Source organism: Trichogramma pretiosum, unplaced genomic scaffold (genome assembly GCF_000599845.2).
Source record: "Trichogramma pretiosum strain Unisexual culture from Peru unplaced genomic scaffold, Tpre_2.0 scaffold100, whole genome shotgun sequence".
Taxonomy (NCBI): domain Eukaryota; kingdom Metazoa; phylum Arthropoda; class Insecta; order Hymenoptera; family Trichogrammatidae; genus Trichogramma; species Trichogramma pretiosum.
The window spans coordinates 201881-215925 of record NW_019640801.1 but is presented as its reverse complement, the minus strand read 5'-3'; the positions used below and the strand labels follow the sequence as shown (position 1 = coordinate 215925).

The following is a 14045-nucleotide window of genomic DNA, read 5'->3' as shown; positions in this document are numbered from 1 at the left end:
AATCTTAATTAAGTAATTTTAATAAGAAAATAAATAAACTAAGAAACACATACAAACACACAACAAGAACTCTTTGTCGACTATAGGGAATAGCAGCACGTGTATAGATGCCACCCCATGTTCTTTATTGATCATTCATTTACATATATATCTATATATAAATATAAAAAAACATTCATATGCATACTTATTATTATTAATGTTATTTAGCTGCAAAAGCCGAAAGTGCGTATCTTTGTACATCAGAACGTTAGAAAAAAGTAAAGGAAAGGAAGCAAACTGTAAATCTGTGCAAACGAAGTTTCTCATTCTCGACGTATCTTGTTTGTGTGCGCGCGTGTGTGTGCGTGTGTATGGGTATTTCTCAGCGTGTGTTTGTGCTGCAAGTGCGAGCGTATGCATGTGCCTCATGAGAATATTGTGATATATATTGTATACAAAAAAGAAAGCAAGAAAATTTTATTCGCAAAAATATCTTAAGTTTAATTCTATTTACTATATTATGAATAAAAGCAATCATTAAGTCACACTCGTTAAACCTCTGTGAATGCATTTATTTTTTATCATCATTAACTTGTCACTGTCGATGTATCAGTTCCTCGCATAATATCGCTAACAGTTTTTTTCATTCATGCTCTTCCAAAACGGTTGAGCTCAATATGCTCTCTTCATTTGTCGATAATTGGTCTAATTTCTACCGTCATTAAACGCGAAAAAGATTTCGATTGCACTATGTAGTAACCCAAGCCCACATATAATGTTAAGTGTGCAACCGATGATTTTTCTTCAATTTTTTCCATTTATTCATTTACTTATTCATTATTTTTTTATAATATGACTAGACAGTCAGTATCAGTTTAGTTGTACAATTTAAAAATCCTTTTGAAAATAATGATGTAAAAGCTCGTCTGTCTAATTTTGAAAAAATTATACGATCGACATAATGGTTCCATAATATTTCAAAAATGCAAATTGATAATAATGGGTGCATTTAAATGTAGTGAAAATTAAAAGAATGAGCATACAATTAAATTGTTCTAGATGTTTTCGACTTTTAAGGTGAAATGCATTCTAAGCTTAACCCTTGTTTACTTAAAATTGATCGGAGCATTTTTAAATTCTTAAAGATGTAAAATCACTATATTCTGATTAAACTGAGTTCATATGTCAGTTGTAAAATGAATGATTGAGAAATAGAGTAATAATGAAAAAATAATTTAAAATATGAATTGATATATAAATGCACGGACCTCATATCTGAATGAGCTTGGGGTCGCTTGTCCATATTATAAAGACTTAAATTAAATAAAACTATTACATATAAATATTTCATGTAACGACATACGTTAAAAAAATAATTTATACGTTATTTTGGGTACTGAAAATAAAATACATGGAGTGCTTTAGGCAAAGATCAATATCGGGTATACTAAACATCATTTTGTCTACATAATTGTAAATTCAACTCATCCAATATACTATTCAAATGAGTGCATAATTAAACAATAAATTATAACTGCCTTGTATTTGGAAAATAATAGGCAAGAAAACATTCACAAAATCATTCATGCATTTTAAGGAACATTAGATTCATCAAACAAAAAAAATCACGAGAAGACTCACTTTAAGAGGGCTTAAAAGCACTGGATCATGCAAGACTTAGGGCATTATATTACTAACGACAGTATTATCGTGCCCAATTTTAAGTAAATAATTAATTATTATGTCTATGTACGAGTGCATATATATTTGTGTGTGATTGCAGGGAATACGGCATTAAAAACCAAACACATTGATACACACTAAATCTGTCCTCTCGTTTCTGGATTGATTGCGCTTCTTGTAAATATACTCCACTGAGACATATTCGCCGTTGCTTACGAGTAAAAACACACATCATCGAAGCGCCGTGAAAAAAAACACACCTCTTTGGATACCATGAAAAAAAACACACCTCTTCGGAGCACTGCGAAAAAAAGAACACCTCATCGGAGCGCTGCGAAAAAAAAACACACCTCATCGGAGCGCTGCGAAAAAAAACACACCTAATTGAATGCCATGAAAAAAATACAGCACATTGGATGCCGCGAAAAAAACACACCGCATCGAAACTTGTTGGGTTTTTTTTCGCGGCATCCAATTTGCTGTGTTTTTTTTTCACGGCATCCAATGTGCTGTGTTTTTTTTCATGGCATTCAATAAGGTGTGTTTTTTTTCGTGGCGCTCCGATGAGGTGTGTTTTTTTTCACGGCATTGAATGAGCTGTGTTTTTGTTCAGGGCATTTTATCAGTATGTTTTTTTTCGTAGCGTTTTTCACTGTGTTTTTACTCGTAAGCAACGACGATATAATGAATGATGAAAATAAAATTGTTAGATTATCAAATTATTATTATATTGCATTATTATCATAACCATTAAAATTGTAATCGCGTAAAAATGTGGATAAATGTGAGAATGTTGAAAGTACTAGTCTATATTTATAACATGATTACACTTAAAAACGCATCTTTTTGTATTCTGAAGGAACATCTTCATTACAGTTAATTTAACAAATTGCATGTATCCTTCAGTTAATTTGGTCTGAAGCTCATCATTGGATTATAATTATTAAAAAATTTTATAATTGAAAATTCCGACAGAGGCAAAAGTTATTTTAGTTTGTAAAGCTGAACTTTACATGATTATTAGCGAAATTGAAAAAAAAATTTGTGATACATAAAACAATTATATAGTTACTGTATAGATTATAAAAAATTTTCTTGATGAAAACAGAATCTTTGTAATATGAGTAGAATAAGTCTCACTATCGTTTTTTGAGCTGCTCTGAACTAATAAAAATTATTATTGTCATTATTGTTATAATTATTATCATACTTGTTTATAACTATAAATAAATATAAATCAGATTTATCAATATTATGTATAATGGAAATTCATTGAATGAATGAACCATTAAAATAATAAATTATTATTATCATACAATCCATGGGTTTTTGTAACTAATTTTACGATAAAAATATAACAATAAAAAGCGCAGTAATCCAAAAATGATCAACTCTTATTGAAAAAAGAAAAAAAAGGACAGAGAAATTCAGATAAGTGTGAAATTGATAAGTGTGAGTACGAAAACGAGGGCGCGAACAAAGCTCCCGGTGTTATACTTTTTTCAAACACAGAGAGTCAAAGTTACCATTTTTTATAAAGACTACATTCTACATTGCAAGTCTGTAATTAATATTATGTGTTTAACAATGTACTTTTACTGTTTTATGTTATCTTCGATTATTTTCTTAATATATTAAACAAACAAGTGAAAATAAAAAATGAAAGCAGTCACGACTAGGACATCGCTCTTTACTATTTCGATTGAATTCAAACGTGATTCAAATTTACTGCTCTCTGTAAAGTGTTTCAAAATTTAATGAACTCACAAATAATTTAGTTTTAAAATTTTAGGGATATCCCTGAAATTTATACTAACAGTTAAATAATGTACAATTTATAAAATAAATTTTCATGAGACTAATTACGAAATACTCAAGTTGAATAAAAAAAATCGTTAATCTCCTTTCATGAGAATACTGTATGGCCATGAATATATACATTTTCATATTTTTATTGTGTATAAATGCCATAGAAATTCTTAAATGTAGTTAATCAAAAACATAATATCGATTGTATGCTTGGCTATCTACAATTATCGATTACAAGCATTGTAGAACGCTGATTTCAGATGAAAATATTTGTTCATTAGACCCATTGAATTTTGAAATACTGTAAGATAAATTCTAGCATTTAGAATATTGCATTCAATACACGGCTCAATACACGCGATAGCCATTTTGAATTTTTGGATTATATTTGATACGTCAAACGACATGGAATAAAAAAAACATTCATTCAAAATGGCTTGTGACTTAAATTAGTTTATTATTCGTCTTTTTTAGCTAAAAAATAACATGAACTTGACATACGCTATTATATCAACGATATCTAAGCAACGTAGGGCTGTTACCTCGCAAAATAAAAAAAATTAAAAGCGATAAATACGTTTGAAAGGAAATTTATTTACGCACATAATCGTTGAAAATTGATTTGTTGATCATAATCATAAGTGATAGTGACGTCCAGTCGTGAGTGGTTCAGGAATCGCGCATGCGATGAGCTCATCTGCTCCCCTATTGTATTTTTATGAATAAATAAGATATTTTAAAATAAAAAAAATGAAGTCTGGTTGGAGATGCCTTTCATTAGGGATTATAAATGTAGATAATATATATTATACATGATGAATTATTATAAATAAGTATGTATACATATAAATATATGTACATGTGTATGTATTCATACGTATATGCATATACATGCTAAGGAGTAAAAAGAATTATTATATTCACGACGAAAATAATATTATTACAATTAAATAAACTAATTAAAGATTAATAAAAACTATAACGTATTTGAATTGATTCCTTCATCCATAAATTTATTGGGTAAGGTCTAAATTAGGCTTATAAAAGCAAGTTTATTTTATGAATTTTTATTACAGATGTTTCATGATTAGTTCAACACAACAGAGTTACATATTTTTTAGGTTTAGTCGACAATCCTTTACCTAATACCTATGAGGGTATATATTTGATTTATCATGCACGATTCAAGTTCTAAAAAGTAAACATTAGCTATACGCGATGATTCTCATTCAAGCTACGTTTAACAGCGACTCGATATGTTCGACTTTTCTTCTGTACATTTTATACATATCACCCGAAATATGAATTTTTAAAATTTTTGTACAATTGTGTGCTTTCGTAATGTCAACTGTTTTTTTCGTTTTTCTTTTCGTCCGCAAGTTCATTGCCAAGGTCTTATATCAAGTATCTCGTTCAATGCACCAGCCTAATTAAATTGATCGTGGAAAATATTTTGGTTTTAGCTCACGACGTATACAACTATAAATGGTGTTGTGAAAATATATATTGAGCTTTTATTGCTAACACTCTTTCAAGCGAGTACCAGCTAGTTTATTCAACGAATAAAATTGCGAACTCACTCCTCTATTCGTTTGCTAATGTAATCGTATGTGCTCATTTCATAATTGCGTTGAGTATGCTTTTCTTGTACGTACACAAGAAAAGCTCAATTTTCGCTCCAAAGTTTATTTCTTCATTGGTCCTTACTTTTTTCATCAGAACTCAGTAATATTGACTTTACATTAAGAAAAGATATAATTGGTACCAGTTGTAGGATACTTATCTACAACTGGATCACTGTACTTAATAATTGAAGATACACACGGATATGACTTATGTTGATTGATCAAGTTCAGATGAATACATTAGGTTTGATTTGACACTTATATCAATACTTTGCTGCATGTATTGAGAGACTGTCAAAAGTGTCTTAATTTGCGCGAGAAGTTACTGCATGCATTTCACTAAGGTGATTTTCGAGGGTGTCATTTACGACAATCCCGCGCAAGTTATGTATATAATTTTTTAACCTTAAGTGAGATAATTTGTATTTAAAATATTTACAGAATGAAAGGGAAATAATTTCGGTATTTTATGTTTACCATGCGCTATTCAAAAATGTTCGGATAATTGTGTTCCTTGTCGAAATCAAAAGGACAAAAATTGAAAAATTTTTCATGCAATTAGCTGCTCACTCTACTATATTCACATAAAATGTTATATAGTATATTGATCATATCTTTCGTTTCAGCATTTCGTTATGTTATAATAAAACTATACGAAACCTATATTACTTACAAGATTATATTATACGCGAGAGAAGATGAAGACACATTAACAACTTGTATGATTAGTATATATACAATAAGACACCGATTTGTAAAGCAGGACTAATAATAATGCACAGAGTACGGTAGGTATACGACATGGATTCAGTTTCTTCGTAATTGATAAATGTTCACATTGTGTAAGGCAATACTTATATATCGACAGCCTAAATTTCCACAGAATTTTTCTTTTGCGATTTCGAGACTGACGACTTTACGAAAATAATTTCCAAGTAAAGGCACGATACAATTTTAATCGATGGGAAAAAAAAATTATAATTATCATTAAAAATATCTTTGGCACAATTGAATTTCATTCATGGAAACGCAATGTACTTAAATGGCTTATTCTCGAATCGTATTCGCAACGAAAAACAATCGAGCTATTTACACTTACTCATATTATTGTAAAGTATAAAATAACCCGTAACATGTACGAGCAATAATACCTATTACAAAAAGGGACGGTTAACATTATTGTTTTGATGAATCATTAGTTACAGCGACAATAGTTCTAAGAGATTTCAAATTAACCCGATATTAAACATATATTAAAAAAATCGTTGTGTCGTAAAAATGACCTTCCATCCAGGATAAAGACGAGCTATTTACGATGAAGACTAGCACACATTTATGATCCATGTCTAATTTGTCTTTTCAAAAGAAAAGACCATAGTCTATGTATAAATATCGTCTTTCCAAAATTTCCGAAGGCACTGCTTTGAGGAAATACTTGCACTAATTTTTGAGCAGTTGGGTAGTGATTTCGACAAGGATAGTTGTTTTCTACAATTTTGACAGACACAAAAAAGCACATTTTCTGGTCTACTTGAATAGCTTGAGAAAAACTCATATCATTTTATGATCATAATCTCAATAAGATAATTAAAATATTACATGGGTTTTTTTAAACCAATAATTAAAAAGCAATTTTATTAATGAGACGAGAAATCAAACTCAAATCAATAACTAAAATGTACAAATTTGCAAAATAAATAATTATAACTAAATTAATAATATGTACAAATTATGTTCTTAAAATAAAAAGAATATCGCGCAAAACTTGGAACAATAAATTAATGCATCCGTACGATAAACTCTTTCTATGATCAAGAAACTATTTATAATAATATGCATAATCGTTAGTTAAAATCACAATCTTGAAAGAATTAGAACTTCCGGATTTTCGCATGATCAAAGACTTTCAACCAATTAAAAGCCCATTAAAAAATTTTCAAGCTAATAAACGCAAAGCAATGACGGAATTCAGTGTAATGCGTAATACTAAAGCGCACATATATCTTAACAATATTAAAATTATTCATACTTTTTTTACCTAATTGTTAGCATTTTTTATATGTACATTTAATGAAGGATCAACGACAATTGCGAGAGGTGTGCGCGCAGCAACCCACAGCCTGATATAAACAGTTTGGATTTGTGTGCAAGGAATTCTAACATTGCTTTGTCGCCGACGTTTTCCAACAATTGCGTGAATGTAATTTTTATACATTTTTTTCATTCTAATATACCATCACACATTCTAGTTCAGAGGCACATTGCTAAGGGTCTCTCGTTATACTTTGTTCTCCAAAATGGAAACATTTTTTTGAATTTGTCGCTCAATCTTTAAACGACAATGTATAACTATCTACAAAGAGTATTTTTTATTTTACTTATTAAGCTTCTCCCAAAGTCAATTTTTATTGTAATATTGTTTTTTTTTAGCTTTGAAGGATAAGATTTTCTCCAATCAAATGACAATAATTGGTTTTAAACATAGTATACAACTTTTAAAGCACTGATGTTTTAAATTAGAGGAATAAAAACATCCAAATTATTACTTAACATTCGAATCAAAATCATTCATAATAATTAATTCTAATGGTCTATTTTTAACCGTAATATTACAAATTAAAAATAATCATATGGCCGTGCATGTAGTATTTTATTACTATAAAAAAGCTCGTTTTCTTCGTTCAATGTTTTCGCAAAATTTCTCATTTCGTAAAAATCGTTTACAGTTTATTCATTTACAGGATGGTTTAATGCATTTACTTTTAAATTACTTCTTAATACAAAAATAATACTGTAATTGATTTTCACGAAACAAATTCCAATCTTAATAAGTTTTAAGTTATTAAACAAATAAACTGTTTCTTATTGAAACTAAGAAGTTAAATACTGTTCGATTTAATGTACTTATTTTTCTTTAGATTACAATGAAAAAATATATATCATTCAACAGAATTATCAGTAGTATGGTTCTAATAGCTTATATTACCTAATTTTAAAATAAATTTTAAGAGTTTGAAATTTATTAATTCAATATTTAACTTATACTTTGATATAGCAATGATGAAATTTCTAACATTATAAAAGAACTTTTTTTTAAATATTAGCTTTGTACTATTGGAACATGTATTTCATGTAATAGTAAATAAATTTATTGTAAAGGAGAATATTACAATTGTAAAAATTTAGATGACATTAGATAAAAAAAAATCATAAGCCTGTCATTATAGAATTTTCGATACTGGGCAATAAAATTTTGATTCGGCAAATTATTGCAGTGAAAAATTGATTGATTTAACATAAATTAATTTTTGTCCAAATTAATGACAAAATTAGCATTGTACTTTTTTCTGGTTTTCACAATAAGTAAAAATTTAGTTATGATTAGGACAAAATTATCAATTAATGTGTATCCATGTTAATAAAATGATTTCTATTGTTTAATTAAACGATTCTATAATTTATCGAAACTTTATAACAAAACAAGAAAACATACCACAGCATGAGTGACAGTGATTCAACAAATGTTTAAAGTTTTTGCATAAAAATACCTGGTAAAATTACGTAAATTACGCATATATTTTACTATGTACTGAGAACTTTGGCTACTGTTATTAACTATAGAACACACACAGAGTAAAACTCTAATGGTTGAAAAACAACTACTCGTGCATCTTTCTTTACCGAAAGAATACACTTTTACTAAATTGCATTCAACAAATGTAAATGACATGATTCAACTTCAGTATAAGCTCTTGTTTTATAGCTGTTTCATCGTATTTTTAAAGATAATCTGATCAACAAAAAATATTCATTACCAATGAACATATTTTCTAGTAATCAAATATCTAATAAAAAAAATTAATTTACTAAGGCAAAAATAAATTATATTACATAAATTTACAATTTTAATAATTATTTTTACATGGGCACAAATCTCTGCACATAATTGAAAATAGAATTAAATCTTTTAATCCTCTCTCATCAGGAAGACCTTATCGATACTAATTGTATGTTCCTTTGGTGCTAAAGCTGATTTCTACACCATTGATATTATTTATATAGTAAAACATTCATACCTCTGAGCTTTATCGGAATGTTTTTAATTAAAATTTTATGTCATCATCGAAATGAAATACATTTTCATTTGAACTTTTTACGAAAGTTCTCAAAATTGATTTATAAAACAAAACAAGCGTTATTTTCTCTCATTCAAAACGCACATGCTCCGTAAATTATACATTATAAGTAACAATAAAAGCGCAACGTTACTATACATAGCTCATTCTCTGTTTGAACTCGACCATTATAGAAAGAGCAAAATTTACAGCCATTGGTTTTTTAAAAACCCTAATTTTTCTATAAAACCTCATAATAAAGCTTCTGCAAAATCTTTACAAAACGTCGATGTGCTTAATAGAATGGTGATAATTTATTTTCCCACCTTAAAGTTAAAAATGTTAAAACGATCCATTTAACAATGAAATTAATAAATAATTTCGGAACATGATTTACTCGAGTGCTCGATTGCTTCACATTCCGCACAGTCTGCTGGACGATAATTTAGAGGCCCAATGTTGCATCACATTGTTCCAAAATCACAAGAAATAGGGGGTGGTGACTGTAGGAGGAATCACTCGCTCATTCTTTGGCACCGCCTCAAATAGCACCGGAGTTCTTTCATCGCAACTGTCGAACTGTAAAATACTAGCTATATTGCCACATCTATAACAATAATTAGGAGCTGACCAAACAGTTACTAATTTGTCATCAAACATGTACTTATAGCCTAGAAATTAAATATTAATCATTAAAAGGAGTATTAATTTTTGCACCTATATATGTATAAAATATTGTTGAAATGTGAAAAGGATCTAATACCTTCATTAACTAACTGATGAGCCCTGCATATAAGTTTAAGATCATTTATGTGCATAAATTTATCAGTTATTGTAGCTCCAAACAACCAACCAGCACCTCTAGGACTAACAGTCCAGGTATCAACTTCATCAGGGTCCGACCAAACCAAATCACAGAAAGCACCTGTTGTTAGAAGAAAGAAAAAATATTTTTTTAATATTCATTATAAAATGAAAGTGAAAAAGATCATAGCAAGTGATAAGATTATAAAATTGATGCAAAACAACATTTTTTTTACCTTTATGAGGGATTTCTTGTTTTCTTTCAATTATCCTAATTTGATCTAACGTGTTGATAAGTGGTGATAATCCTCCATGCACACAGAGAATTTGATCATCTATTAACTGTAAGTACAAAAATTTATGTAAATTTTATTTGAAACAAAAATTAAATAAATTAAATGAAAGTACATACGGCAGCAATTGTGAGTAAATCAAATACCCTACAGCAATATTTCCATGGATTTGAATTTCCATATTTATTCAAGCACTCATCTGTAAATGTGAACAATGTTTTTATGTATTATATTAAAAAAATATATTCTATATTAATTAATAATGACTGACTCACCATAAAAACCATAAACATGAGTGATTTGCCTAGATTCATGATTTCCTCGGAGCAAAGTTATTCTGTCAGGATATTTGGCTTTTAGTGTTAATAGGCGAGTAAGCGTTTCTAAACTATAATATCCTCGATCAACAAAATCCCCCATAAATATGTAATTTGTATCAGGCACCTGTCCGCCATTTCGAAAAAGCTCTTCCAAGTCATAGAACTGTAAAAATAAAAGAGCAACTATTGAATGCATATTTACAGGAAGTAAAGAGTACAATGAAAGAACTAATTAAGAATATATGTTCATATGCTGCCTGAAAGCAAAAGTTGTGCATCGTGTCAATTACTCGATAAATGAGTATTGTTTTAACATTCAACATCCTGGCCCCTATTCAATAATTTGGAGTGGCTATTGCAGACCTAACAGCTTTATAATAGATCTACCTAAACGATGCGCGGTAGGTGCAAGGCAGTCAAAAATAGAGCGGATCGGTGCATAGAGAGCATCGTAGGTATGTCTATAGATTTTCGCATATTATACAATGCCTCTGAGAACTGTACGTCTGATATATACAGCTCGGTATCATCTGCATACCTATACATACTCATACGTCGCTCCATTATTCATGAGTCGCAGAAAAACGTAAACGAGGTGGTGTGAGAGAAAAAAAAATGAAAATCATCGTGCGTGCTTGCCGTAAATGGCTCGTATACCTATGCAATTCGGAGATTGATGTTAACAGGTATACAGAGACAGAGCATTGAGGTTAGAAGAATCTGCATGTAGGAGGAAATGTCCAAGACTTACCTGACCGTGGATATCGCCGCAGACGGTGACTGGAGTAGAGACTGGCTGAATGTTGGACTCCTCGAGGAGGATGTCACAGACGAGGTCGCATAATTTCTGCACAGAAAATAAATGATGAAATTATGCGAAATCAAAAGCTGGTCACTATTCCATAACCTCGAGAATGCACTTGCCACTATACGAACCTTCAGATCGTTTTCTGGCAGGTACTTGCATTCCTTGGCAATTTCAATCCAGCTGTCGAGCTCGGACATGTTGGGCCGCTATGCTAAGGTGTTCCTGACGTTCGGATCGAGGCGCACCGCGCTGACGACAGACTCGATGAACCACAGTCCGCACACCTCAGCACTCGTAGTTTGGCAGTCTGCACTGCGCCGTCTTACAAGACTAGAGACTAGTGACTGCTGTAAGCCCTAGTCCAGTCTTGCGAATTTTCAATCTCTTGGGTGCCACGACGAATTGCACGCAGCGATCGCGCGCTGGCCTACTGCTACTGTTCCAATTGCGGCCCTCTTTGGCTCTGCTGCTGCTGCTGCTACTATGACTATACCTATACTCTGCTAGATAATCTATGTGTGTTGTGTACAAGTTACGTGTAGGTATATGTCATGCTTGTGCGTGTGCGTGCTAAAGTACGCGATCTGTTGTTGTGTTATGTGTAGTTTGCCTCAAACATGAGTATTGCCGCTACTTGGGCGCTTGCACTTGTGCAGCCGGTAAGCTCCAAGCCACGGTCGTCGTGGAGCGGATGGACTCCCTCTGTCACTGCTCCGGTAGCTTGTCGAGCGACGTATATTATATCTTCTCAACTCATGATATGAATGCGGCTCGTCGATACGATGCTGCCAGTTGTCATTTATCGCTTCTACTGGAAGCTTCAAAATCGACGGCTTTCCTGCCCAAGACTCATGCGATTTTAACTTTATTTGGCTACGTACTATCAAACATCTCCTACATATTAAACGAATCGGTCTTGGTCATATAAAATCACATCTTAAGCACAACCCGAGTACAATCGAGCGATCTGCCAAAATATACCTGTATCTATATCTAATATATAATATTGTTATCTATAATCTCTAATTCACATCTCTGATTCACATGCACGGCTTTTCTTCACGCTGCTCGTGAATCTTTTGAAATGATTAATGCATGCTCATTGTGAACAAGTGCGGCATCGTAATGGTCACTCTGACGGTCACTTTTTTTCTTTCTCGCGACCGCAACATAACTATAGTATGCAAATTACCTATTTAACATTTCTCATGTAACCAAAACATATTTATGTTATTGTAATTACACTAGAGTTTCAATTTTTGTGTCACAATCAAAGATTATAAAATATGAGAAACTAAAATTTTTTGATTTCACAAACTAATGAATCGAATCAAGTTTAACTTTTAAAAATGAACATTGATGTACAAATAAGTGATATTTAATCATTACGAAAACACTCGATTGAAAACTTATTGAGTTAAATAGATAAAATAACCAAGTTTTTTTACGACGACGTTCGTTTGTAAATGTTGTAAATATTACCTTTCACCGTTTTCATTAATCGATAATGAGACTGTCAATTTGTAGCTGAAACCTCAAAGTATGAGAATTTTCCTAAGGATTCATCCGTTAAATTAATCGAAAGCAGATTTCATCGCCGAGACGCTCGTCTCTCATTGAACCAGGGAGTAAATGATCTTATTCAGAATTCTAAGACTTGTGATTCGATACTAATTTCCACAATTCTGAATACATTTTAAGAGTTAATAGAGGATCATCAATGATGTCGGTCTATAGACGGCCTTACTTGCGTTTGTTGCTTAGACTTAAGTAAAGTTTTCAAATTATTGCGAAAAATACTAGTCCTTGAAATGAAATACAGTTACATATGTAAAGTAGTCAAAGTATTCAATAATTAAAACATTTTTTCGACTCTCTCATATCCTAAAATTGTTAGAGAAATTTTGGAGAAAAAACAAAATTCTGAATGGTGTATTTAAAATTGTCAAATAAAGTCGAGCTTTGTTCGGGAAAGAATGATTAAGATAATTCAAAAAATCAACTTTGACTGAGATCACTGTGTTTTTTTTTACACTTCAAGGAAGCTGATCTTTTAATTAACGTGCAAGTAATGAGAATACTATGTGGAATTTATGAGTGTAGCCTAGGAATTCCCCAAAAGAAGGAGCAAAAGTGACTTTGAACTTATACAATTCAAGTTCACAATTTGGTCAAATATTCATACTGATTTCCTATTCCTAAACAACAGAGAGGAAATTTCTTATGCTTCCTTTCTTCTTTTCACTCGAGACTACTTGATAGTTTTCAAATATTGTTTTCAATTCGAATCCTATCGAGGTGCCGTTTCGAGTATACCGTCGCGCCCAGCGCAAAAACCGCACCAATATAAACTCGAGAGGTAAAAGCGTGCCTTAGTCCAATTTTGAAAAGATACATATAGTTATACTCATGAAATATAGTACGTTAAAAAGTTAGGACTAGAGCACGTTTTTGCCTCTCGAGTTTACATTGGTGCGGTTTTTGCGCTGGGGCGACGATGTAAGTAAGCGACGAAAATCTGCTGATTATGCGTTACCGCATAGGTATGCGCTTCATCAATACGACCAAAGATAATCGATTTTTTGATAACTGAAAACATCTATCCT

General features: G+C 31.2%; 1 protein-coding gene across 1 annotated transcript; it reads right to left on the bottom strand.

The window, feature by feature from the left end:
• Positions 1–8991: 8991 nt before the first annotated feature.
• LOC106654897 (serine/threonine-protein phosphatase 6 catalytic subunit) lies at positions 8992–12429 on the bottom strand. Its single transcript, XM_014375065.2, has 7 exons — positions 11568–12429; positions 11383–11478; positions 10587–10794; positions 10431–10510; positions 10255–10360; positions 9978–10139; positions 8992–9885 (listed from the first exon to the last, which is right to left on the bottom strand). Exons 1-7 carry the CDS (start codon positions 11634–11636, stop codon positions 9695–9697), a joined length of 912 nt encoding a protein of 303 aa, XP_014230551.1. The 5' UTR covers positions 11637–12429; the 3' UTR covers positions 8992–9694.
• Between the last annotated feature and the right edge of the window lie 1616 nt (positions 12430–14045).

Bases quoted from the DNA above. Each gene is read 5' to 3' on its own strand.
- LOC106654897 (XM_014375065.2), bottom strand. From the start codon at position 11,636: ATGTCCGAGCTCGACAGCTGGATTGAAATTGCCAAGGAATGCAAGTAC. The intron at 10,361-10,430 runs GTATGTACTTTC...TTGTACTTACAG, and splicing joins ATTTACTCACAATTGCTGCC to TTAATAGATGATCAAATTCT. The intron at 9,886-9,977 runs GTATTAGATCCT...TTTAATTTCTAG, and splicing joins TCATCAGTTAGTTAATGAAG to GCTATAAGTACATGTTTGAT.